At 41.7% G+C, this 27909-nt stretch overlaps 2 protein-coding genes across 2 annotated transcripts; both read left to right on the forward strand.

Annotated features, from left to right (window-relative positions):
• Nucleotides 1-34: 34 nt before the first annotated feature.
• On the forward strand, nucleotides 35-27225 carry LOC115620026 (UNC93-like protein). The gene is made up of 7 exons (XM_030513129.1): nucleotides 35-195; nucleotides 22949-23346; nucleotides 25018-25572; nucleotides 25646-25805; nucleotides 26352-26619; nucleotides 26697-26859; nucleotides 26921-27225. Exons 2-7 carry the CDS (start codon nucleotides 22985-22987, stop codon nucleotides 26985-26987), a joined length of 1575 nt encoding a protein of 524 aa, XP_030368989.1. The 5' UTR covers nucleotides 35-195; nucleotides 22949-22984; the 3' UTR covers nucleotides 26988-27225.
• Nucleotides 5434-6213, forward strand: LOC115634516 (trypsin delta/gamma-like protein CG30031). Its single transcript, XM_030532283.1, has one exon. It carries the CDS (start codon nucleotides 5434-5436, stop codon nucleotides 6211-6213), a length of 780 nt encoding a protein of 259 aa, XP_030388143.1.
• Nucleotides 27226-27909: the final 684 nt, after the last annotated feature.

Below are 27909 nucleotides of genomic sequence, written 5' to 3' on the forward strand. Positions count from 1 at the left end.
GTCGTCGACTTGGTTCTCCATACCTCGGTCTAGGTCTCGGTCTCTGTCTCGGTCTCTGTCTCGACTTCAGTCCCGATCTGCGACTTGACTCGCTTCCGCATTGCATTCGAAAGATAAGACGCGTGTACTCGTGTTTGTGCTGCCCAATTGAGTGCGAATTGTTGTAAACAAAGCAACAACAAGTGTTTGGAACAGGTAAATGCCTTGGCCTCGCTAGTGCAAGTGCAATTGCGTTCTAGAAAAAGTGAAATGCAAACATCATCATCAATCTGCACCCACAAGCATTCTGCAGTGTATTTAAGCGCCAAATACCGAGGTGTTTCTGTGAATATTTATTCATGAAAGTGCTGGCTCTTAATTGAATAACGTACAGCGCGTCATGAAAGGCAATCATCTTTATGGTTGAAGTTGATTGTGAAATCGAAAAACTGTTCCTAATTAATTAACAAACCAAGAACAGGAAATGGAGGAGCATAACGAGATAACTCATCTGTCCGTCTGAGACAGGACTTGTTCCAACTCCCCCTCTTATAGCTCCAACTCCTCTGAATTGTTGGCTTCTTTACTGCAGAAGTAGTAACGTCAATACTTGAATGTATTCAAGCATTTACCGTAATTTCTTTTCATATTTATAGCTCAAAAATAAATGAAAAAAGATATATAAAAATAATTGGTTCAATATTCGAGTTAAATTTGTTGTTCCTTTGCTGAGTATTTCAATTAAAAGTAAATACATGTGAGAATTCCGTTTTGGTTTTCTTTTACGAAGTACTTGTAGACAATAGTTGCCACAACTCCTATGAATTTTTGGCTTCCTTACTGGATAAGTAACGTCAATATTTGAATGTATTCAGGCATTAAACACAATTTCTTTTCATTTATTATTTAAAGCTCAAAAATAAATAAATACAAAAATGGGTGAAGTACATTTTGTTGTTCTTTTGCTGAAGTGTGTACAATGTCGGGCAAGCAGGACTACTTGTATTGCAGTCCATTTATGTTCTCGTATATGCTCGTGTATTGAGCGTATATTTTAATTAAAAAGTCGATGCTTCAGCTCTGCAATTCGCTGGGAATATGTAAATATGAGTGCTGAACAGTATGTGTGTGAGTTTCCTTCTGGTTTCCTTTTACGAAGTAAATCAATTAGTGGCGAGCTGCTCTTGATGGATTGAATGCATTATGGGACGCGATAATTCTGCCAACCCCTGCCACTGCAAGACAGCTGGCTGCTGCGGAAAGTTGGTCAAACATTTTCCAAAAATGAAGCCGCTGTTGCTGTCCTCTGTCTCTCGTCGCAAACTTTGGCACTGAATGTCAATGAAATACATACGTATACAAGAAACAAATAAGAACAATATGGAAGAAAATTTCGCAAATTAAGACGAGTGCTGGAAAAATGAAGACACCGGCTTGGCGCTGCTGGCTGCTTGTGTCTCCACCTTAGTTAGCGCAACTAAATTGTGTTTAAAAGTTGTTCAAAAGGGGATTTCCTTTTAAGTGGAACATAAAATGAATGCAATTCAAATTTGTTTGCCAACTTGTGTGAATGTTCCGTACAAAGTGGTCAGCAGAGAGCCTAACTTTCATCCGAAAAGGAACTTGAAATTCTGTGCAAATATAAAACCCTATGAAGAAATGATTAAAGACGTTTATTTCAAATCAAGTTGAAGTTATCAAAAAAGCATTGAAATATAAACAAAATTACAAATTTCAAATCCAAACTACTAAAAATAATATTGAAGAAAAAAATGTGAAAAAAATTTGAAATTATTATTATTTATGGATCGAAAATGAGAAAAATGGTAAATGCGAATTTATTGGTGCGGAGCCTCTAAAGCAGATCAATAATATGCATACACATATACAAACTCGGATGTGTTGTAACAAGTAAACACTCAAGTTTAAATTGAAAACACTTTGCCTTCACTTTAATAAAGAGCTTGAAGGACATAATTTGTGAAAGAGCGGCAATATTTTCACTGCACGTTGATTTTTACATCTGCAGAGAAAATGAAGAGAACACACAAGAAGTCTGTTGATTTCTTAAAAATTCAATTCAAGCGCGAAGCGTACAATACGAGTAGTAGACGCCATCATATGTGCCTAGTGCCTAGACTAGTAAACCACTACCAGGAGTTGCCCTTGGAGGCCGCTTCTAATGCGAGTTATATGGCTGTTTGTCCAGCGCATACGAAACTCATTAAAATGCGCCACGCAGAGCGAAAAACGGAAACCGGAAAGCGGAATACGCGAAACGCGAGTCAACGGGCCAAGAAAGTACCGTAAGGCACACCAGCACCAGTATACAAGTATATGTCGAAGTATATGTACATACATGTGTACTCACATCACCATGCCTGGCTAGTAAGCAAGTGCAAAATTTGTGTGGCCAAATGTGGCTGAAATTGTGTTGAGATTGGGGGCGTGGGGGTTTTAGGATGGGTGTCAGTAAACGCATATCCGATGGTGATGACATTGGACTGAGCCATTTTTTCATTACACCAACAGTCTCTTTGAACTGCAGGCACCATCCCCAACCCCATCTCACCCATCTCAACACCAAATATGATTCGCAACTGGGGTCGTTCGTGTCGTTTGCGTGCTTCATATTAAATAAGTTATGCTACTTCAGTGAGTGAGTGTGTGTGGGTGTGTGGGTGTGTAGGCTAATAGTGTTGTGCAAAAGATTTGTAAGGAAAAACGATCTTGAAAGTGTTTGTTTGAATATCTAATGCACTACAAGAAATGGACACTGATACATGAATATGCGAAAGCAAAAAATGGAAATATTTGTTCAATTTAATATCTTTGCAATCGATCTGGGGAAGTTGAATGGACATTCTGTCTTTTAAAATGTGTCTTTTAAAAGGGAGATCTGTGTAGCTTAAAGGAAAGGATTTACTTGTATATTATGTATATACGAAGAAAGCTTTCCAGCTTATAGTTGATTTTCTAACTTGAACGTGTTTGTGTGCAAACAATTTGTTTGTCGAACCGTCACCACGTCACTCCCCCACGACCTACGCAATACGTTAACTCCGAGTTCTCGATTATCTGTGCTGTCAACAAGAGGCTCTTATGATCATTTGTAAACTAGTTTCTAGCCAACACATATCTGATACATTTTTCTGCCATGCCCATATTAAAGTGTGCGCATGTGTGCGTGTGTCTGTCTGTCTGTCTGTCTGTTTGTCTGCATGGCAATCTCAGCAAGCGAGCAACGCTTTTCTCGTCGTTCTCATCGTGGCCACATTGCCTCATTTGGCATAAATTTCATTTGCAAATACGACGTCACATACGAGTACGCCATTTTGTGTTATACTAGTTTCCTGCAATTTACTTTATTTGAGCTCATTATAACGCTGCCAAGGCCAACACACTTACTACACAGTCAGACAGACTGAGAGATAGTGATTCAGACAAACTAAATACAATATATATTTATATAGCGTATGACATGCACGGCAGTTCAATGAAGGTGGATTTGCTGATAGATATAGATATATTCTTTTCCTTTTAAAGTTGAAACTGTTCAGTGTTTAAAGTACAAGAAATATATATATACATATATATATATAAAATGAATGATGTATTATTTATTGAAACTGTGCACTTAGCACAAGACTTTAAATACTCTGGCACAATCGATTCATACTGGACTCGTGAGATTCTCTTACATTTTAAAATCAGAAGTTCAACTCATATCGTTTCTTTATTTTCCTGAGTGTAGCTACATATGTATGTCTTTGGCTTTGGCTTTAAAGCTTGGCTAACAAAAAACGATTAACTAAGTTTTCTCGGCAATTGCATCAGCCTGCCCATCGATAGGAGTAAGCAAGATCGTTCACACACTCAGCTATGCATAGAATTTTGCATATTTGATGGAAATTATAAAGACGACCAGCTGCACACCTCTGTTGCTGTTGTTGTTGTTATTGTCGCTACAAACTTTGCATTTAACCGGTTCGTTATTTGGCCCTTGCTGGGCACGAGCTCAACTTTAAACAACATTGCCAGTTAAAGCCATTTATGTGAAATGTTTCTCCAACTTTTTGCTCTATTGTTGTTGGCGAATTCCGGTTCGCCATAGGGAGCTCACAAATTGCAAGTAACGGTGGTAAAAATAATAAAAATATGTGATATAATTGTATACACTAGCAGTTTGGTATGAGAAAAATAATTATTTACATTTACATTTTTTATCTTATGAAGTGTGTGAAACGAAACAACAATTGACATAAATGAATCGATTGGTAAACATGGTACAATTATTATTTTTAAATTTGTTTAAAATCTGATTAATCCATCCGTTTATCAGGTTTTAATTATATTTGTATATTTGTGCATTATATTGGTCTTTAAGTTATGGTGAATCAAGGAAAGCAGAGCATTCTATATTGATTGATGATTGATTATTTGACATCAGCCTGGTGTATACTTGTAGAATGAATTCAAAGTTTTAGACGAGCTAGCATTGAATTCTATTAGTGTTTCATTTAGTATTTGTAGGTACTTTTGCGCAGTTTCGTCAATCAGCTCAAAATCAATCTCGAATATAAAATCTAAGCGAAAATCGATTACATCTCCCAAGCAAATGTCGTTTTCAAGATGAATAATTAATTGAAGCTGCAACTCACCTTAGAGCTCTGGTCACTATTTACCTGCATATCATATTAAAGGTAGTTTCAAATTTGAATTAAGAAAACTTGGAATAAAAAGGCATAAATTAATGCGTAACTAGTCTATTTAATGAACAAATAAGACCCATTAACTTAGATATAGACAATTAAGTTTAATCCTTGCCTAAGCTTAAAGTTTAGCTTTGTTTTTAGGGAATCAACTAGTTATTTTTAGCTATGGTTGATGCCTTCATCTAAACTTCTTCTAAACAACACTATTTAGAATTTATAAATCCAATAATCCAGCTTAAATAATTCCTGCTCATTGAAGTTAATTGCTAAACCAACAAACAGTTTAAATTGTAGAGGCCTTTTGCCAACAATAATTTTAAAACATTAGTGACTCCTCAACGTTATTTTTCTGCATTGTTTCAATTCGATGTTGTCACTTACACAGATAATGCATATGGTGTTGAGAGATCTGATTAGATAGGTGGCTAATAAAACAATTTGCGAATGCCGAGCCCATAGATGTCATAAATGGCCATTGTATATTAAATGGGCACGATCTTAGCAGTTGCGAAATTCCCACCAGATCGAGATAAAAAATGTCATTTATTAATTGTTTATCGCAAACAATGACTGTAGGCTTCGAAGTACGTTGACCCCCAATCAGTTGACTGCATGGGTCTGGAAGAATGTTATATCCATATATCTGTAATTGGCGCAGATTAGAAACTTGCGAATGAAATCGCGATACTTGTATAAAAGCCGCTTGCAGCGCATTCCGCATTTGAATTGCAGTGGAGAAATGTTCAAGTACGCAATAATTTTGACAGCAGTGAGCTGCATTTTAAGTGCAACCGTGCCTGAGGGCGTAATGCCCCAACTAGATGGCCGCATCGTAGGTGGCAAGGACACCACTATTAGTGCATATCCTTGGCAGATTTCGCTGCAACGTAATAACTACCACAGTTGTGGCGGATCGGTCATATCTTCTCTATATGTCGTCACCGCTGCTCATTGCCTGCAAGATGTGCCTGTTGCATGGCTGAAGGTACGCGCTGGTTCCACCAATTCGGATAGCGGTGGTTCGCTAATTCCCGTTAAGAGCTACAAAATTCACGAGAAATATAGCCGAACAACATTGGCCAACGATATTGGCATTATTCGCTTGGAGACAGCCCTAACACTTGGCCCAACAATCAAGGCAATTCAGTTGGCTTCGGAGGCACCAGAACATAATGCTCCAGCTGTCGTCTCGGGCTGGGGCACATTGGCGTATACGAATGGCACCACTCCCAAAATCCTGCAGTGTGTGGACGTAAAAATGATCAGCACTGCGACATGTGCACAATCTGATTACGGCAGCTTGATTTTGCCGAGCATGATCTGTGCAAGCGATGTCGGTAAGGATGCCTGCCTCGGCGACTCCGGGGGACCTTTGGTATCTGGTGGCAAGCTCGTTGGCATTGTATCGTGGGGTTATGGCTGCGCTGAGCCCAACTATCCAGGTGTTTACACTAATGTTGCGGCCTTGTGGGACTGGGTTAGTTCAGCAACCAATGCAACAAGGATAACAAAACGCTAAGGAAAATACATTTTTAAACGCCATAAATCAAGCAATTCATGTTTTATACCATGGCTAGAACTTTTATTCTTTAATTTGATAATTTAGAATACACATTTTTGGATGTGAATAATCAATTAGAATGAAATTAAAATTCGATGTACTTTCACCACATGTTTACGTCTTCTTAATGAAAATATGCATAGAGAGTGAAAATGAATAATATAGGACTATTAAGAATAACTAACTAAATTGTATAATTATTTTATTCTGTCCATTTACACGAATACATACATACGAGTAGATGAACGACGTTTTAAAAAGTTTACAGAATGGCTGAATCACTGAGTGTCGAAAAGCATCTGCTTATAAAAAGCTCTACCCCAAATGAAATGCTGATGTCTCTTCGTTTTGCAAGTCTTTGACAAAATGTTGAGATCGAAACAAAGCCATAACTATCACGTTAAGACCTATGCGGCAGAACAACCCGCAATTCCATTAACTTAAGCGCAGCACAACATTCGTCAACCACATCTACGCTTCGCATCTACTTTATGCTCATGTTTACACCGAGAGTTGAGATACTAAACAAAGAAGGGTAGCACAGTATGAAAGAATAACATCAGTAGCTTCCGACAGAAAACTGAGAAAAATAACTGAGAAAGATTCTTTTCAGTCCATTTTTTCCACCTCGTCATCAGTTCGCACAACATTTAACATGCGAAGGAATTTCAGAAAACGGAGCAGAAAACAAGCAACATAATGCGCAGCAGGGCGGAAGTACTAAACAAATACAAGACTACACATACGCAAACAACCGACATGTGTGTGCACGCACACATGCAACCACGTTGCCTGCTTGGCGGGAAACCCAAAATGTGAGCTCGCGTTTCGTAAAAAACTAACTTGTCAACAAGAGCGCGCGTCGGAAAAAGAAATGGTACAGAAAAAAATCAAGCTGTGGAAATGCACATATTTGCACATTCTGGGGGACATATTTTTACAACTGCATTTCTATTTAGCGACGAGACGGAAAGCAACAAGAAAGGCTAGAAAGAATGCTAGAGTCAACTCTTAAATACCCTGGACAGAAAACAATTGAAAATAATATTTTAAGAGATACTTTTTTTAGAGATTACATTCAGGCTTTATCTTTCTTCATAATTAACCTATCATGATGAAATGTAATCATTAACTATATGTAAATTACCGATTTTAGTAAGTAAATTCCAAAAAAAAAAAACTGAGTTTATGGAAAATCAGAGTAGAGGTTACATAAAAAATACAAACTCGTCCTTTCTCTGATTTAGGAGAATCTGGATAACAAGTTTGGTTATTCTAGCTCTAAAGCTTTCTGAAATCCTTGCATTCATACGGACGGACGGACAGACGGATGGACAGACGGATGGACGGACGTGGCTATATTGACTCGTCTTCTCATGCTGATCCAGAATATACTTATATACTTCTGTTGGTCACATACATTCGCAGTAAACGAGTATACCCATTTATCCTATACAGGGTATATGTAAAAATGGTACTCATTCCTCCCCCCACACACGCACACACACACACACACACGTCAACACTTGTAAATAAGTAGCGACAGCTAAAAGTATGCAACGTTTTTTCTGCCGCCCTTGGCTCTGGTCTTGTGTCTGGAAAATGTTATTTGCATTAAATTGGCAGTCATGGAATATCGCATTGAGCGCATAAGTGCATGAATACAGGTGCTGCGCCTTTTAGTGCATGGCTGTGCTGAGTTTTGTGCTCAACTCTGACCTTTGCCGGTACCGACGGCTTGACATTTCGAAGAACACGTAGAAGAATGCGTAGCACGCAAAACTATGAAACACCAGCAGTCACTTCTATTCACTTTATTTGGTTTTATTCAAGCACATCCGTCGCGGCTGGTGCACTTAACACATTTCAATTAATGCAGCCATACAGCTTGCCACTTTCATTTCCATACTCTCTCCCGAAGTTCTCACTCTTGCTGTGGCCGCCATTGTCTTTGCTTAGCATTTTGATTGGCAAAGCACATGTGGTTTATTTACTTACCCTGTGCACTTTTCATTGTACATTGTTGCTCGCTTATGAACCTGCAAATTAGATGTGGTCCCTCCTTTCGACTCCCTCATGTGCATAAAGGCAGCTACTTTGTTGCAGCTGTTCCTGCTGCGTTTAATATGCATTATGCAGGTTGATGCATGAACATGACGAAGGCCATGTGCAGTGCACTTTTATTCATATGTTTGTATGTGTGTTTGTGTCTGTAGGTGTTTCTATGTCGTAAAAGCGGGCTCTGACTTCATCTTTGGCCAGCATCCATCAGTATTTGACTGCCTTCATTTATTGCAGGCGTCCTGCTTACAGCTTTCGGTCAAATTGTTGCCCATTCTTGTTTAAAGTGCGCCAGTCAAGCGGATAATAAGCACACATGATACAGATATGTACTGGAAAAAGTCAATTGAAAGTGATTATCAGAAAAGGGAGCACAAATTCAGCTTTTCAGTTAAAAATCGACAATATTGCTGTTGTTTCTTGTCATATTTCAAGGCAAAGTCTTGTGGAATGTTAATATGTGACAATTAATAACATATGTATTATTCCGAACAAAACTTGGATTCTTCTTTCCTAGCGAATGCTAGGTAATTTTCGCAATAAATCAATTTGATTGATATGTCAGCTCGCAAAATAATTGCAATTCGCAATACTAACAGAGCCAGCCCGTTGTAATGTTATGTTAACAGTGGCCGTGGCCTTCGGGCAGCCAGTTCATCATTACTAAGTACTATGTACGTGAAAGGGAAAGTTTGCACCTAACATGAAACTGTTAACTCTTAAATGCAATTATCAGCATAACATTTAGCTCTCTTAAGCTGTTAAGCCACACACTGCTTTGAGAGCGCCACTGTTAGCCGGGGGAAATTTTAACAGTCTCCATTGACTTTAACAGCTGTTGCCAACATTAAAACAACATTTTAAATGTGTTTACTTATAAGTATGGGTATATGGCAAGGCTTGAGTTCCTTATTTTGATTTTCTTGCGGTCGAATTATTGTCATTTTTATTGGCACCGAACTTCCTTTGGAGTAATGAAAACGTTTACATTAAATTTGTGAATGTGTGTGTGTGTGTGTGTGTGGGAAAACTTTGACGCACTCTTGACATAAAAGGCGCGGCAAGTCAAGGGAGGGTCTCGCATAAAAATACTTATTGGTTTTGATGGCATTATAAATTTATGATTGGCAGCAACTCGAAAAACTGCCTGCCAGCGAGATAGCATTGATTTTGCTCGAATGTTTATTGTGTGTGAGCACGTCACGCCTTCAATTGAAATTTAAAGATTTAACAAAGTCTGAACAGTTGAAATGCATACTAATTTGTAGCCGCACTTTGCGCCAACTCACAACTCATTAGACGGCTAAAACATAAGCTAAAATATGGCGTACTTATCATAACAATAAAAGACAGCTAGCAGTCGCTATAATCATGCAAAATATGCCATTACTTGCTAGCTCTATGTGGGCTACACGAGTACTATATATCCATAGAGAACACGGCTTTTTCAAACAGTGGTACAAAGTGGCGCTTTAGCACAAAAATTAGTGGAACAAGAACACTTTCAAACAGGGACAACTAAAAACAACTTCCAACATTAGAACAAATTAGTTCTTCAGACAATTAAAATTTTGAATGAGCAGCGTTGACTCTTTTGAGCAGCAGACGAAGAAGGAATATGATATTTAAAAAAAAAACAAAATAACAAAATACGATTTTCCTAATCTCTGGGAAATTTCAAACGTATATTAGGTAAGTTTATTTACATTACCGCAAACGTTCATGAAATTTATCATGTAATTTTTGCTAACTGGTTCGGCCTAAGGGCCCACAGTGCATCGGTCACCAAATGACGCACATTTATGTGCGTTTAATTTTTTGTGGCCGTGTACAAATGAAATATTTCTGCTTGTGTATAAAAAGTTGTCTACTTTTTCAGCTAAATAAGTTGAGTTGGCGGCAATGGCCGTGCACGGCGTGTGCTGCTTACTGGAAACAACAAGAAAGCATGTGCGCCCCAAAGTGTGCCATAAAAAATGTTGCATGGCCGTTGGCTGTACCGTAACGGTAAGCGTCGACGTCGCCGGCGCCATCACAGTTGGCGGTGCTAGTGTTGGTGCCGAGTTTGCTGCTGTTGTGATTTTAGCGCAGCGCCCCAGGATTTATGTTTTAGCCTCAACGGCTGCCATTTGCAAAAGTCTCTGGTTGGAAAACTTTTGTATGTTGCCATTAAATTTTTGTTGAAGTTTCTCATTTTCATTTTCCCATTGCTGCTTTTTTTCACCTCCTTTTTCATTCTTCGAAGTGCAATTGTTACAAAGTGCAGAGCCCGTGTCGTTGCAACCAACTTTCCAAATTTCTACCCACACACAAAAGCTGATGTTGTGCTGCTGGGCCCTTTGTATTTTTATTTCAGTGGCGAGGTGAGGGCAATCGGTTGGACGGCTTCAAAAGAGCAGCGAACAATTGTTAACATACAAGTATTTTGTTTCATATCGTATGTGAAGCAAATTAAAATCAACTCTGTGTTGCGTTCCAGCCATTAAATGAACTCGTCCGTCGCTACTCTGGCAGTATGCGGTAAATCAACAGTTGCCATTGAGGCATGCCAGAGACTACGACCACAGCCCCGACAGCGACTATGACAACTCTTGCAACCACAATTCATTCGGCTACAATTTGTTCCAAATGGCAACGACAAGCGTTACGCCTTTTGACCCTCGCCTGCTCTCTCACCTTTGCACTTCCTTTGAGTCTGGACTTAATGTTCCGCTTGCAAATCTTGCCTTGCATTGTCGAACAATATGGTTTTGTTGTTGTTACTATTGTGTGTGTGTGTGTGTGTGTGTGTGTGTGTGTGTGTGTGTGTGTTTGAATATGCATGGCTGTCTTTTGTCATTATTGTTGCCGCCCGCATTGTGACAGTCTTTGTTATCCTTCCTCTCATTTGATACCGACAAAGCGCCAAAATATTGCAATCGTGCTCAACTAGACAAAGCTAAAGAATAATACACTGTTGTTTGTGTTTTTAACAGCTCGAATACACACATACACACATACATATATACACAGAAAAAATATTGAATTTTAAACTAAAATCTAGAGGCAATTGATTAATTCAGTTAAATGTAATAATGGCTAATGTATATTTGGCTAGACAAGAATGGCTAGGAAATGGTAGTCGCAGTCGGTTATCGAAGAAAATGGCTATTAACATAACTATAAGTTGGTAACAAATGCCTAGAATATTCCCTAAGAATGACTAGAAAGCTTGCTAGAAATTCCGCTATATAGCAAGAAAGTCCACTAAAAATGGCTAGAAAACTTAATATAAATGGTTAGAAACACAGCCAAAAATTGTTCAAATATGCTAGGCAAATTGTAAAATAGATAGAAATAGATAGAGCCGCTAGAAAATCCAATTAAAAATTGACAGAAAAATTACATAAGAACTTAACTTCACTTTGTTGGCCCCTTTAATCTAACTAATTTGGATAAACTGGGAGTGCAGCAAAGGTGTGTGTGCTTTTTGAAGGACGCACAATGCAATGGCGTTTATTGCTTTATTTTTAGCACAGTGCATGCATCCACATTTAAGCTGAATTTAATTTTGTGTTGTCGAATTGTCTTAGCCCCAACGACAGCCACAAATTGTTCTCCAAACCTCTGAATATGTCAAAGCCACAAGTCAACACATTCACACCAAAGCTCATGTTCTCTCTCACACACACACACACCCATACACACACACACACACATACACATACATAATGGGACTGAACTCCCCAAGCGGCATGTAATTTCTCCGTGTCCAAAACGGAATTATCCCCCTCTCTCCGTAGCACCGAGCCCAGTAAAGTGCTACGTATGGTATACTGGAAGCCCCTTATGTTATTTTGACGTTTCGAGCTGACGATGTTGGTATTCTGCGACCTGAGTACGTAGATTGACACCCTACCGAAATGGCTCGCAGGCCAATGCCACCATTGCCCCCGTCCCACTAAAACCATGGCAGGCCTTGAGTAACGCTTGCTGTTCGTCGCCATTAACTTGGCCGTGTAGGCTCAGATGCACATTCCTGAATAGCACCGATCTGGCTCTGAACTTTGTTGCCCATAAGGAGCAAAGTCAACCCTCGCGTGGACCTCACTCATGGAAAGGCACCCACGGGATCACTAAGGTAACTACACGCACGAACAGCAATAACGGACTCAAGTTGGGACCCAACTACAATGACATCAACAAAAAAACCAACCCCAGTAGCAGAAATGGATGAGGAGAAGCAAGCCTTCTCGCGCAGCACGGTGCTGAGGCGATCTCCACCAAAAGCGGTGGCAGTGCCAACGGCGGAGATGCTCAAATCACCCGAGAGCCCACGGGCAAAGCAGCCACAAAGGATCGAAGAAGCCCTACAGGGTATCGGTACAACGGTGGAAGGCCTGATGGCCCTTATAAATGGAGGCCAGAGGCACATCAACCAGCTGGTTAAAGACGAGCTGGCTAAACTATTGTCTCTGCAAAGGGCGGCGCTAATATTGTGTGCAGGAAAGGAGAGGGTAAACCAGTGCACCCAAACGTCACCACCGATGAAGCAGCGCCCCCAACTTAGTACCCCTAAAAGGCCCAGAGACCCAAAAGGTAACCAGCGCACTACCCCACCGAAAAAGCTGAGAACGCGTGACCAGGAGCGCGCCACGGCACCGACGTCACTAGTCCAGAGCAAAGAGAACCAGTCCATTATGGAGCCAGTAACCGCCAAGAAGAGCGCCTGGACCAAGGTGAAAGGTCGTGGGCAAAAGAGGCGCAGTAAACCAGACGCCATTATTGCCAAGAGCGTAGGTGAATGTCAATTTTCTGACCTGCTGAAGGCGGTAAAATCGGACCCAACCCTTCAAAGCATGCGCGATGATGTCCAAGGCATCCGCAAAACGGCGAATGGCAGCCTTCTTCTGCAGCTAAGCAGAGCCCCAGCTCATAGCGAGAGTTCGTTGCATGCTGCAGTGGAGAAAGCACTACACGGGATAGCAGAAGTCAGAGCCCTGACAGAACAAGCTAGAGTAGAACTCCGCGACCTAGATGAACTCACTACCAAGGAGGAGATATGTGCAGCGATCGTGGCGAATGTGGAGAACATCAGCCTGGACTGCTTGTCAGTAAAGTCGATTCGCAAGGCACGTGGTGGGCAGCAAACTGCAGTGCTATCACTGCCAGCCGACAAAGCCACGTCACTTTTGGAACTTGGCAAGATCCGGATTGGATGGGTCATATGCCGCGTGCGAACCTTAGTTGACCCAATGCGGTGCTACAAATGCCTAGATTATGGGCATATCGCAGGAAGATGCACGAGCAGCGAGGACCTAAAAGGGAACTGCTTTAAATGCGGCGAGAAGGGCCATATTGCTAAGACCTGTAGCAAGGATCCTAAATGTATGCTATGCTTTAGGAAAGGAACTCCAAACTATGCCCACGCCACCGGCAGCTTCAAATGCCCAGCGTTTAAAGAAGCAGTGCGCCAGGCGAAGCACTGAAGTTCATCCAGCTTAATCTGAACCACTGTAGTGCGGCACAAGATCTGCTGCTCAAAACAACACAGGAGCTCTCTGTCGACTTGGCTATCCTAAGCGAGCCCTACAGACCAATGGAAGGCTCCAGATGGGCTATCGACCAATCGGGTAAGGCGGCGCTATGGGTCTGCGGACCCAGCGGGATTCATCTGGATGATGTACGGGCATGCAGAACGTTTGTGCGCGCAAGAGTCAGCGGCCTGTGGATCTACAGCTGCTACCTGGCACCTAGCTTGACAATCAACGAATTTGCAACAGCTTTGGACGAGCTGGTGACCGACGCAGCGAATCGCCGTAGGGTTATCTTGGCCGGCGATTTTAACGCATGGGCAGTGGACTGGGGCAGTATTTGTACGAACACTCGTGGCCGTATACTGCTTGAAACCTTCGCCAACATGGATATTTCCCTGCTAAACACAGGCACCCAACCCACATTTAGTAGAGCCGGCGCAAGCTCTATTATCGATCTCACGTTCGCAAGCAGCTCTCTGTTCAATTCTGCGTCGTGGTCTGTGAGTGACGTCTATACGGCTAGTGATCACTATGCAATCATCTACACAGTCGGGGAAAGGACGAGTAGCCAGCGGCATGGGCCGCGCACGTATCACACATATCGTATTAACACTTTTAACCCTGCTGCCTTCTCGGAAGCTCTGCCTGCATTGATCCTGGCCGGGAACCCCCACAGTATGGCGCAGGTTGCTGTAGCACATCTACAGGCTGCATGCGATAGGAGCATGCTTAAGAGGAGGACAAGTTCGCGTCATCATGATCCCGTTGTTTGGTGGAACGATGAAATTGCACAGCTGCGAGTGGCATGTAACCGCGCCAGACGACTCACCCAAAGACTGCGAGGCACACAGGCATTTCCTTCCCAACTAGCAGATTTTAGGAATTGCAGAAGATCCCTGAAACGAGCCATTCGCAGTAGTAAAAGGAACTGCTTTCTGGAGCTATGCGATTCGGCAGACCACGATCCATGGGGAAAGGCGTACAAATCAGTAGTGAAAAAAATCAACGCAGGTCGATACGATGTGCCTTCAACTCCAGACGCACTAGCAAAAATAGTCGGTGTACTATTCCCCCCTGGGCCGGTGACCGGAGAAGAGGAGGACAGCGTTCCACGCCCATTCCAGGAGACTACTGTGGTACCAGAATCAGAAGTACTTGCAGTAGCAAGCTCTCTAAAGGACAAGGCACCAGGCCCCGACGCAATCCCAAACCGGGCACTTAAGCTGGCACTTGCGTTGCATCCCAGCTCGTTCGCAGCACTTTTCGAAAATTGCTTGAATTCAGGTGTTTTTCCGGACTGCTGGAAAGTCCAAAAGCTGCTATTGCTCCCGAAACCAGGTAAACCACCTGGAGAAGCATCATCCTATAGACCGATCTGCCTGCTGAACACGGCGGGGAAAGTGCTAGAGAAGCTTCTCTGCACGAGACTGGAGGCAGCCCTAAGCACTGCTGGCGGACTATCCCCAAACCAATATGGATTCCGCAAGGCGCGTTCAACGATTGATGCCATCGGAAAAGTGGTCGAGATAGCCGCTAACGCTATTTCAGGGATGCGCTGGAAGGGTGGCACTAAGAAGTATTGCCTGGTGGTTACGCTGGACGTAAAAAATGCTTTTAACTCGGCCAACTGGATATCCATACTTAACGCACTTGGAGAACGAGGTATCCCCGCGTACCTCTACCAATGTATTCGCAGCTATTTTAGAAATAGGGTGCTAATGTATGAAACGTCGACTGGCACTAAGACGTATAAGGTCTCTGCAGGAGTGCCCCAAGGCTCTGTACTGGGGCCACTCCTGTGGAATACAATGTATGACGGCGTCCTGCGGCTAGAGCTACCAGCAGGTACAGAAGCGGTCGGATTTGCAGACGACGTCGCGATAGTAGCGGTTGCAAAGGATCTGGCAGCCGTCGAGGACAAATGCAACGTAGCCATCAGAAGAATTATAGCCTGGATGAGCACAGTGGGCCTAGAACTGGCACCACATAAATCGGAGGCCGTTTTAATAAGCAGCCGCAAAGTGGTGGAGGTAGCGCACGTCACCATCGGCAACCTGGTGTTGGCGTCCAAGCGTGCAATTATGTACTTGGGCGTCATGCTAGATACTAGGTTATCCTTCCGAGAGCACCTCGCCCATGCTGGGAAGAAAGCGTCCACGATGGCGCGATCTCTGGCGCGCATAATGCTAAACACTCGCGGTCCCAGGCAAGGAAGCAGACTTCTCCTAATGGGAGTCACACGGGCAATGATGCTATACGGAGCTCCCGTCTGGGTTGAGGCCACAAAAACAAAGAGTTACATAAAGCCACTGGAAGTAACATATCGCCTTGGCGCTTTGCGCGTATGCAGCGCGTTCAGGACCGTGTCGGACGACGCAGCCCTGGTCATCGCGGGTATGGTGCCTATAGACCTGTTGGCAAACGAGGCCGCCACTCTTCATCGGAGCACGAGAGCAGATGGCACGAGCGCGACGGTGATGCCCTCACTGCGTAGGGCTTTACGCTCTAACGCGAGGCAGGAAAGTCTACGGGCATGGCAAGAGCGATGGAATGTCTCCTCCAAGGGCCGCTGGACGCACCATCTGATTCCAGATATTCAGGCTTGGGTCGGGCGGAAGCACGGTTTCGTCACTTTCCACCTCACGCAGATTTTGAGCGGCCATGGGTGCTTCCGTAGTTACCTGTCCCGCTTCGGACATGACGACGGAGAAGAATGCACCTTCTGCAGGCGCGGGGTAATAGAGGACCCACACCACGTGACCTTTGTGTGCCCCAGGTTTGAGAGAGCAAGACGTCACCTCAACAACTGGCTAGGTGAACCCGTGTCTCCATTGAACTTCATCAGCAACATGATAGCGGACGAGCAATTCTGGAATGCCTGCTGCAAGTTTGCAGCCACAGTCATGGGGGAGTTGCGCAGACTTGAGCGGGAACGACATCGAGGCGAGATGTAGTCAGGTCGACGCCCGGGCGAAGCAATGCTCCACGGCCGTACCGCCTGGGCGCGGGCTTGTCTCAACCACTTCTTCACAACCTTCTCTTTACTCCTCTGCTCTACATCATATTACTTGTATATCCTTTTCTTTTCTTTTCTTTTCTTTCAATAAACGAATTAAAAAAAAAAAAAAAACACATACATAATACACATACACGTGTGGGCAATCGAACTAAGTGAGCAAATTGTAGCCTGCGGTCAGTCCCTACTTCTCCTCTCAATTTGTCGCTCTTCGTCACTCTCTCTCTCTCTTTATTAGCTGCAGCTTAAGTTTGACTTTTCGCCTCGGGCCTCATGTTTACCAGCTGCCCAATAAATTGTTTGTTTGGACACACACTCGCACATGAAGGCAAACAAACAACATGATGTATTATAGTAGTCGTATTTGTGAGTGTTGTTTTGTGTTTTGTGTTTTGTGAGCATTTTGATTAGTTGCCCAAATTTGTGCATAATTAGGAAAATGCCAACAGCTTTGACACGCGCTCGTTGCCTCGCAGGAGGAGAAAGACGCAAGCGCTTCTCCTTGAACAGCTGTCGTTCTATACTTACATATATCTAAGTCTTCCTTATTGTACAAATACATGGACGACTATATGTGCTCATACAATAAACACGTAAATAACGAACCAACGAGGTAAACACTTAGTGGCGAAAAAAGGATGAATCAACAAAGAAATAGGTTTGTTTAAGTATAAGTATTATCCCTATATTCCCTATTACTACGGAACTACCAGTCGGATGAGAAAGATATATAATTCTGAATTCAAACAATTCCAACATCACAAGCGATAAATAAAATTTGCGAAACGATTATCGTGTTTAAGACTAACATTTAAATGAACTGCGCGGTAATATTATTTACCTTCTAGGAACAGATTGTAAACTCTGTTTTTCTAGGAAGATAGAAAGGTATAGATTGGATTAGAGGGGTATATAGATGGACAGGGAGATGTAAAAGCCTGTCCAGAGATCTTTTCAGCGAGATGTCGTCATAGTATGGAGTGCCCTGTCCCCTGGGAAATTCGAATTAAATGAGCCCAGGAATATACTATATCTAAGACGAGTATATTCCGATATTTGTTGTAAGTAGTATTAGCCAATTAACGTATTACTATCTATAGAACCTATGTTTGCTTTAAATAGCAGGGTTCCTTCAGTGATATGCAAGTAAATGTATAATTATTATATTTATCGGAGTTAGCATCTGATTTTTCCCTCAACATGTCCTTCCTTGAAACTAGTTGTAATGCAAGTGTTTTTCAACTTAAGGCCTGTGCTGTCGATTTCGCCACCACTTGGACTGCCGCCCGTGCTGATGACTGATCTAAAGTTAATTGCGGCCATTTATGTGTGTACGAACACACAAATGTGTGGCTAAGTGGCAGATTATTTTCGCAATCCCCACTCCCAATATTCTTCTCTGCGTCCAATTGCTCAATAATTTGCAAAATTTCTGCCTGGACAATGATTGATTGTTGATGCAAAGCTTATTGGCTATTTGCCAAACTACAGGACAATGGATGAAGTTGGGATTGGAAACAGCTGTTAACTGCACCCGAGTCCTAATTCCTATCGAGATGTGGAATGTTGAAAGATAATAAATGAAGTCTCGTGGGATAAAATTGTTTAATTCATTGTACTTGTAGGTCTTTAGTTAAAACGAAAATTTCCAGAGTTTCCCAGTGATTAGAAGATGATTCTTCACCACTGTGCGACTCATGCTCTTTCAAGCGTTTCTCTTGAAATTGAAAACTTATTCATTTGTTTTACCTTCCACGTAGTAAATGATGAATAATATTTTATTGCAAGGCTGTGCAAGCTGTGGAAGGGGATTTCTATTGAAATGCACATCTTCTAGAAATATATGCTGCCTCGAAGAAATTCTAAAGTGGCTAGCAAAAATGCTGAAATGAATGTACGCTCTGCTCGTTTCTGGTTTAGTTATTCAAAATAATTGTTTTACATACTAGGAAGATATGAGAGCTGCAGTAATTACGAGAAATGAGTAAGCTCTTGAAAATATAAAATAAAACTTTCATAAGCTATTAAGAAACCGCTGTAACTCATGATTCCATTTCCTCATAAGTATTTAGCATTTTGCGTTTTCAGAATGACTTTAGATATGCTTTAAAATGTTTGTTTGCGATAACTTAAATTTCCAATATTTTTGGATAAACAATTAACTTTTCATTATCAAAAAAGAAGGAGGCTTTTGACATTAATGAAAGTAAATATCAATAATGTTGCAATATTAGTTCATAACAATGTTTGAAAAAGCCTGATAGAGTGCTGCCATATAAACTAATCTCATTTCAAATGGCAGAACCACGTCAGCATCCTTGCTGGCTGCCTGCTTGCGTGGTTGTTTTAGGCCATGAGTTGGCCTGGTCCAGCCTAAAAGCCATCATCATGCTTCAAAATGGCGGGGCGCCATAACTTAACTAAATGACGGGGCCGCACATAAAAAGTACAGCAAACCCAAGCAAATACCAAAAATTATTGTTATCAGGCTGCAGCACACACAGAAGCACACATTCACACTCATATACTTGTATATATCTAAGTATATATACATACATACTTATATACAAGTATGTATGTTTGTAGCGGTCGGTACATCCAATATATGCGACAATGACGAAAATTTTAAACGAGTCATGGCCACAAAGGCTACGAGTAAGTATGTAGCTAGGAGGCTTAAACATTCATTGTTTTATGCGCCTGTGCTCCATAAAACAAATGGATGCCATTTTTTGTTTCTTTTTTTTCTCGCGCGGCCATTTTGTGATTATGCTTGATTTTCATTTAGATGATAGACGATGCGTCGGGCAAGCAGCTGACCCAGTTAATAGGCGACAAGCGCGCAAACACTGGCATCACATGACCAGCTCGAAGAAGGGCTTTCAATTTTATGTGCCTCCACCCTCTTCCCAGCCAGACCGGAAATAAAGCCATGCTTGTGTGTGAGCTGTGTGTGTGTGTGGGCTGTCAACAAGCCATTAAAGGTTTATTTTTATGAGCACATGCTTCAATTTCTTCTGATCTCTGTTGTGGCACAGCCGACTCAACACCATTTTGTTGCGTGCGTGATTTTATAATTTTATTTCAAGGCAAGCCTTTCGGAGCTCGTCTGTTGGAATGTTGATAAAACAGCACTTCTCTGTCACTACTTGTCAACTTATGTCGCTAATTTTTCAAACTCCTACTGCACTTAAGCTGTCTTGACACTACCTCACCACCGATAGAATCAGGAGCTACGTGTGCGAGCTTCTGGAATTAGAAAAGCTTTATCGAAAGGTAAAAGTCCAAGTATTGTTAAACCATTAGAGATTCAATGACGCTTCCCTATAGACATAATTAATATTTTAAATAGTTTCTTTACAAAAAATCAGCTTTTAAAAAAATTATAAACAAAAAAATTTTTTATTTCCATGACCTTCAATGATTGGTTTGGTTTTAAAAAAATCTGGTTTTAAAAACAATATTTTCTTGGTTAAATTGAATGAAATATCTGTTTTAATGTTTTCATAGAAATTCTAAATTCTTAGAATCTCATAATTTATAATAATAATATGAGATTCTTGTAAAAATAATAATAGAAAACTCACATTAAATTCAAGTTAAAGTTAAAAATGTTTAATTCTGTGCTTGATTTATGAGTTCATCCAAATTCACTGCCTCTTCGTCAGACTAATAAACGCGGTTGCTTACTAAAACTTTGTTTATACATTTTAGACATTTCTTAACGCAGCGAAGACAAACTAATAAAAGAAACAGCTGATTCTCGATATATGGTGAAAACTAAAGTAAAGCTAAAAAAAAGGCTAAATAAATATTTTTAAGGCTAGAATTGCTGCAACCCGCAATTTTCGAATTTGTCCAGCACTGGAATTTTAAAAAAATGACGATCTGGCAGGAAAAAAGGTAAATTGGCAGCACTGGGTGCTTCGCTTTGCAACGCATTGCGACGGAACCATTATTGCAATGTTTTGCGGTTTCCCTCAGTTTGTTGACTGCTTTGCCGACGCGACGCTCTGCTTTGCAGGGACTTTGAAGGCACGCTTGATGCTCATGATCTCTTGCTGGCCCTTCAATTAATTTTAGTTCTCAAGTCACAGGCATTTCCTCTCAAAGCATTTGCAACATATGGGCACGCAATAGAGAGAGGTAGAACTAGAGAGGTATAAGGAAGCCCGAGTCGAAATTTCGTAATCGCAATCAATCAATGCCCATAGCTGTACATAGGCGGGCGTTGATTTGCCAACAGTGCGGCTGATTAACGTGATAGCTTGTTCGAGCCTTATGTTGGTCAGTTAGGAGGCCATGAAGGTGATTTAGAGTGGGTGCAATTAATTGCTTATTAACAATATCACTATTCATTAATTCTTCGTATTTGTTGCTTTTTGTGGAGCTATGCGGCAAGGCGAAAATTAATTAGGCGTGTCGTCAAACTTTTGACATTTTCACAAAATTTGATCAATTAATTGAGTAACGGCGCAGAGTATGGAGCATGCCACACACACACAAAATAAATAAACAGGCAGCTACTACGCTGTCAAAGCCAGCGAATGTTGCATTGAAAAACATAAACACGAAAAGTCAATTTCGAATCTGGCAAGGCAAGGGAGCAGGGCCCCCAACTAACTACCACCTTGAAGACAATTTGGGAGCGCGTCGAGGCAGAAATTGACTGCTAAGGGGGCCGCAAAAGAAGACCGGAGAGGGGGGAAGGCCCAAATCTGCAATCAAAATCAGACTAACCTGCATACCGATTCTCAGCTCGGCCCCCAAGAACAGCAAATTCAATTCAATCACTCGCTCATTCGCTCACTCGCTCACTCACTCGTTCGCTTGCTGGCAACTTGTTTAGCATTAAATCAAAATCATTACCTCTATAAAGCATCAGAGCAGCCACTCGACGGCATCGGCGGCATTTTCGTCTGCCAAATAAACCTTTAACTTTATCAAAGGCGCTAAATTTCACAAAGTGTCGTTGGCATCGCCAAATCAAATGCAAACAAGACGCGAGCAAACAAGAATCCCTAGACCCCCTTCCGCCTTAACAAACCCACCAATTTTATGTGTGTGTGTGTGTGTCTGTGTGGCACAGGCATAAATTTTTCCCAGTTGGGGAGTACGTGCCGCGTAGCCGGCTAAAGGATTAAAGCAACACACGGAGCGCACAGACGCGCCCACGTTGCGCGTCCTTGAAAGAGACACAGAGCTTTGCCTGCCTACACGTATCAGTTTCGTTTGTGTTGCCCTATTTTGATGGGCGTGGTGTCTATCCGGTTATTGCCTGCCTAGAAAGCAAAAGTTGCCAAATGTGTTGGCGCTTGATTCTCGCTGCCAACTGTCTTCGATGTTAATGTCTTTGGGTATTAGTTGGCGAGTCTTCTTTGAGAACACCGTGCTACAACTGTCGCCTAAGTGCCAAAGGATTATTAAAGCAGTTATTGAAAGGCAACGAATTGAATCGTTTGGGGAGTGTTTTATGCGGCCAGTTGAAATAGAGAACAAATGGTGGCAGCCTGGCCGCAGTCTGTTTGTTTATATCCTTCATACACGTATGTCCGAAAAGTAAACGGAAAAAGGTAATTCAGGAATATGGGACACCAAAAGGGTGGGTACTAAGTAGTCCAGTAAGTTCGAAAGACTTGGCCATAGCCAGATCGCACCCAGATACTGCACATGCCATTCTGGGAGCAAAGGTTGAAATGAAATGTCTTTTCTGATTTACAGACAAATTCCATCGAATCTTCAGCTTCTACTTTCTCGACAAATTCAACAAAGTTTATCCATTGTTTTTCAAAAACTTGAGAACTCAAGCTGTTGTGCATTCATTTGTATTTCATTTTTGATTCATTTTCACGGTATGTCTTGAATTAGGCTATTTTGGTTTAGTCATGCTTTTTAACTGTGCAAATTGTGAGCAGAGTCCTAACAAGTCAACAGCAAATCAATTCGCTTGCAAGAGTATTTGTCTATTTTTCGCTATCTAAGCCTACGAAAATTCGTCTTCTTTTATGCAATAAAAGAGGGATTGCTTTGATGAGTTTTGCAAGTGCTTGCCAATTGCCAACTTTTGTGACTCTATCCTTTTGCCTGCCTTTACTTTCAGCCAACACATAAACCGCGGCGAACACATCAGCACGCCATGGTCTACCCCCATGCACCCGATGGGTCCAATGCGCTCGACGAGGAGCTGGCGAACGGAGCCAGAGCAGGAGTGGGAGCGGGAGTGGCAGTTGGAGCCGAAGTGGAGATGACGTCTGCGAATGCCACTGCGAACGAGAAGAAAGTCAATCAACGTCAGTACGAGCCGCGTGAACGCTTGATTATCACCAAAAACGTGGTTGTCATTGGTTTGGCATTCATGGTACACTTTACGGCCTTTCACGGCACGTCGAATTTGCAGAGTTCCGTGAATGCGGACAAGGCGCTGGGAACCACTACTCTGGCTGTCATTTACGGATCACTCATATTATCCAACATATTCCTGCCAATGACGGTGATTAGGTAAGTTCGTGGGCTTATTCTGCCTTCCTTTTTAGTGTGTATTGCCTGCCTGTCTGGTTTTGCTCTTCGATGTTAAGCATAGAAAATAAAGGCCGACCTACGAGGGTTATGTACAGAAGATGGTATTTTTTAAGATGCCTGACTCTCAGATCCATAGGAAAATAGCTTATTTTTTTTGCAAAACTGTGTCCTCTAGGGCGCAGAATATTGGTCCCTAAACCCACTAAAAAATTGCTTTAAAAAACCAATAACCATTTATATATCTTCTGAGAATTTCTTCATTTATTCTTTATCAATTGGTCTTCAATTATTTTCTATGATTTTACTTTTAGAAAATTTTATAGTTCTGAAGAATTTGTTTGAGACACCAATACTGGATTGTAAGTTATATCGTTGCAAGCATTCCTACAAATAATCTTTTCCCAGAATTTCTCCCCCCTAGCCAGTCATGGCACCCATTGTAATGGTTTTCGTGTGCCTGTTGACTTGGCCAATGGAGCGTGCTCATAATTTATGGCAACTATAAATGTTTGTTTATTTGAGGCGCCATTATGCAAATGTGAAATACTCATGGACATTTGATCGGACAGACTCGAATGGCTACGAGTTTGACTGTGAAGTGCCTCTTGGCAAATGTTTGACTGTGTGTCGAGCAAACAGTCGACCATTTACATAAAAATATACGCATATGGAAAAGTTTTCAAACACAGCTCATCAGTCTGATGCGTTGCCTACAACGAATTTCTCTTCTCCTTCGTTTGTTCGTAATCTGAAAAGTAGTGCTAAAGAAATTTAAAAGAACAGATATTATGTACACGGAATGTAATTCGTTTTTAAAGTGAAACTTGATGTCTGAGCTTCTTAAAAGCTGGATTGGCAACCTTTTCGGTAACGAAACTAATGGCACATGGCACATCCTAATGCACATTGAAATAATGGCGCAATCGACAGCAGTTGATTTGTCTTCCTACTTATTTATGCCTTCTTGGTACAACTTCGTTTTTGAGAGTCGCTGTTTTTTTAGAAACGAAAACGAAGTGCGTTTTCTGAAGTTCTTGAAATCTGAATCGGCAACCTTTCTAGCCATTTTTAGCTGGTGTTCAAGCTATTTATATGGGTCTTTCTGGCCATTTCCTAGCGGTTTTCTTGCTCGATAACCGAAAGCAATATCCATTTTGTTGCCATTCTTTTCTAGCAAAATGCACATTGGGCAAAAAAGTTTCACTTCTAGGTAATACCTATGTATGTATGTATATGTACTAAGTATATAGACGACCTCTCAATACATCCCTCCAGCAGAATTCGTTTTAATGAAACACGTCTGTGTGTATTGATGTACGAGTATATGTCTGGCTGTCTGTGTGAGCGCGGCCATTTTGTTTTGGCTGAGCTGCGCGTGCGACATCAACTGACATTTAAACAAATCGCAAATTTATTATTGGAACAGGACCAACAACAGGAACAACGAGAACAGCTTGCCAACATTTTAACATATTCAACGCACGCGCTACTTCACGTTTCCAACTTTGGCCAACTTTAATCAGTTAACTCGACTTATTTAGATTTATGGGCCCATGCCGTTGAGGTCATTGGGGCCATTGCGGCCATTGAGGCAAAATAAATGAGGCCCATACAGCTCACTAATCTGTTGCCACTTACTCTAATCAACAGTTGGTTCGGTTGTCGACTGACCATGGCGCTGGCCCTGTTCGCCTACATGCCGTACATAGCCGCTCAGTTTTATCCGCGCTTCGAGACCCTCATACCCGCGGCTCTGATGGTGGGCTTTGGTGGCGGGCCGCTTTGGTGCTCCAAGTGCACTTATCTGTCCACAGTATCGGAGGCTCTGACCCAAGTGCGTGGAAGCAACTCACGCAAGGATGTGAACACAGTTAAGTTCTTTGGACTGTTCTTCATCTTCTATCAAATGGCACAAGTCTGGGGCAACCTCATATCATCGTCCGTTCTGACGTTAAGCGGTGGCGAGACATCGCCCACGTCCCCATCCTCGAACAGCAGCGATTGGGAGCTGGAACCACTGGAGGCGAGCATAAGTCGTGTGGGTGAGCTGTGTGGTGCGCGCTTTTGTCCCGGTATTGGTGCCGAGGTCAACCCGAATCTGGTCCCGCCCGCCCCAGAGCAAATTCAATTGCTCAACTCCATTTTTCTGGTCTGCATGGCCGCTGCTGTAGTCATGATGATCTTTGGCGTTAGTTCCCTGAAGCGGTACGTATGAAATACTTGATTGTAGGTCCAACTCAGACCCCTCCTAATGCAACACCTGTTTTTTATTCTGCAGCTATGGCGTCAAGCGTGGGGATACGGGCGGTGGCATCTCTGGTCTGAAATTGCTCACCGTAACCATTAATTTGCTTCGCAAGCGTCGCCAAATACTGATGCTTCCAATTACAATGTTTATCGGACTGGAGGAGGCCTTTCTCGCCGTGGATTTCACACGCGTAAGTCGGAATAAGCTTTCGTTCACATTCACACTGCTTTATTGAACTCAAATGGTGCTTTTCAAAGATTTGAAATTTGAAAACACTGCTTTAATAAACATTCACTATGCTTTTCAAAGATTAAAATTTAAGAAACAATGCTTCAATAATCTTAATTGTCCTTTTCAAAGGTTTGAATTTAAAAACACTGCTTTAATAAACTTAAGCCTACATCTCAAAGATTTGAATTTTAAAAACACTGCTTTAATAAACCTTCATTGTGCTTTTCCAAGATTCAAACAAACACTTCTGTTCGATAAGAAATTGTTTTCTGTTAAGCTGGGACACAAACCCTTACTCATTTGCAGTCCTTTAAACCTAAATGCTGCTTTTATAATATTGAATTAAAAAAACACTGCTTTAATAAACAAAAATTGTGCCTTTCAAATATTTAAAAACACTGCTATAATAAACCTAGATGGCGTTCTTAGAATTTTTCAATTTGTAAATAAAAGAGACGAGGTTCTTTTTCATTAAGCTGAGACACAAACCTTTACTCATTTGCAGTCCTTTGTGGCCTGTGGCTGGGGCATCTCAAAGATTGGCTTCGCCATGATATGCTTCGGCATAGCGAACGCCATAGCAGCGGGAATAGCAGGCGCACTGGTCGAGCGCATAGGACGTGTCTCGCTGGCAGCAATGTGTGCCATCCTGAATCTCTGCCTGCTCACCTACATGTACAGCTGGGAGGCGCGAGAAGGCGACTACGTGAGGTATTGCGCCTTTGCAGCCGTTTGGGGAATTTGCGACGGCGTGTGGCTGGTTGTTGTCAATGGTGAGAAGAAGCTTTTGAGGGAGTTCTAAGGCAGCTTTTAGTAACTTTTGCACTGCTTGTTCAACTTCTGTCCGCAGCGTTTTATGGCATCTTGTTTCCGAAGCACTTGATTGCCGCTTACAGCAACTTCCGCCTGTGGGAGAGCACTGGTTCGGTTATTGGCTACGTCATCAGCTCCCAGCTCTGCACCTCCACCAAGTTGGTGGTCTTGATGGCCGTAATGCTGGTTGGCTGTGTTGGGTGAGTTCGATTGGAAAAGTAGTGCCAATGTATTACCACTAAATGGAACTTTTATTTGCAGTTACGGACTCATCGAGTACCGCGTCTGGCAGAAGCAAAAGAACCTGGACGCAATGCTAAGCGACTGAAATCCCTCGAATCCCTTGCCATTCCATTTAAATATTTGTGATATGCCCACCAACAGCACAAAAACTCTACATTTACGTTAAGAATCACTAAAATTCTGGAAGAAGAAAGTTTTGTGGCGTTATCTATGAGGAACACGTTTATAAATGAGGAAATGAAATTAAATATAATGTAAATAATTATGTATAATTTGAAGGAAAAAAACAATAATAATAATAAAACAATAACATTAATTATAAATTGTAGAACTAAACCTGCCCCATTTGTAAGTATATAGATTTTTAGGACTCCCACATATTAGCAATACTTTCCACAATCATAAACAAGACAAAACAACATATTTACAAAAACAAATAATTTCAATTTTGTTCATTTTTGTGTAAAGTGTAAAATTTCAAATTAAGCTATACCTCTCAGGATCTCTTTGTTTTCTCAAAACGAGAATGCGCAGGACTATCCCTATGGGACTTCCATATATTTAAGTAAATGAAAAGACCACACGGGTATGCAAGTGGATATCTAACAAGTTTTCATAAAGAAGTTTGATTTAATCCTCCTAATGCTCTAAAAATAACTAATGATACCATGTTATTAAAACTATAGCATTTATTCAAGATAATCCTTCTATATACTCTTCTTCTTAGTCAACAGAGCCTTGCCAGCATGTCTGTCCGTCTGTGTATGAACCAAAGAATCTTGGAAAGTACATACATATACAGACATATTCCATTAAAATTTGCTTTATTAAATTTGTATCCTCATGTCACCCATGTCATCGAGCTGGGTTTTGTCTCTGCAGAAAGTTATAGCCATAAATGTAGTCTCTGTGCATGACGCACCCAGACACGCACAAACAAAAGCAGATGCAAATGGACCCACATATTATTCGACGCTACTAGAACTTAACATTGACATCAGTTAGTT

Source organism: Scaptodrosophila lebanonensis, unplaced genomic scaffold, assembly GCF_003285725.1.
Source record: "Scaptodrosophila lebanonensis strain 11010-0011.00,11010-0021.00 unplaced genomic scaffold, SlebRS2 tig00000001-arrow-pilon, whole genome shotgun sequence".
Lineage (NCBI taxonomy): Eukaryota > Metazoa > Arthropoda > Insecta > Diptera > Drosophilidae > Scaptodrosophila > Scaptodrosophila lebanonensis.

Bases quoted from the DNA above. Each gene is read 5' to 3' on its own strand.
- LOC115634516 (XM_030532283.1), top strand. From the start codon at position 5,434: ATGTTCAAGTACGCAATAATTTTGACAGCAGTGAGCTGCATTTTAAGT.
- LOC115620026 (XM_030513129.1), top strand. From the start codon at position 22,985: ATGGTCTACCCCCATGCACCCGATGGGTCCAATGCGCTCGACGAGGAG. The intron at 25,806-26,351 runs GTAAGTCGGAAT...ACTCATTTGCAG, and splicing joins TCGCCGTGGATTTCACACGC to TCCTTTGTGGCCTGTGGCTG. The intron at 26,860-26,920 runs GTGAGTTCGATT...TTTTATTTGCAG, and splicing joins ATGCTGGTTGGCTGTGTTGG to TTACGGACTCATCGAGTACC.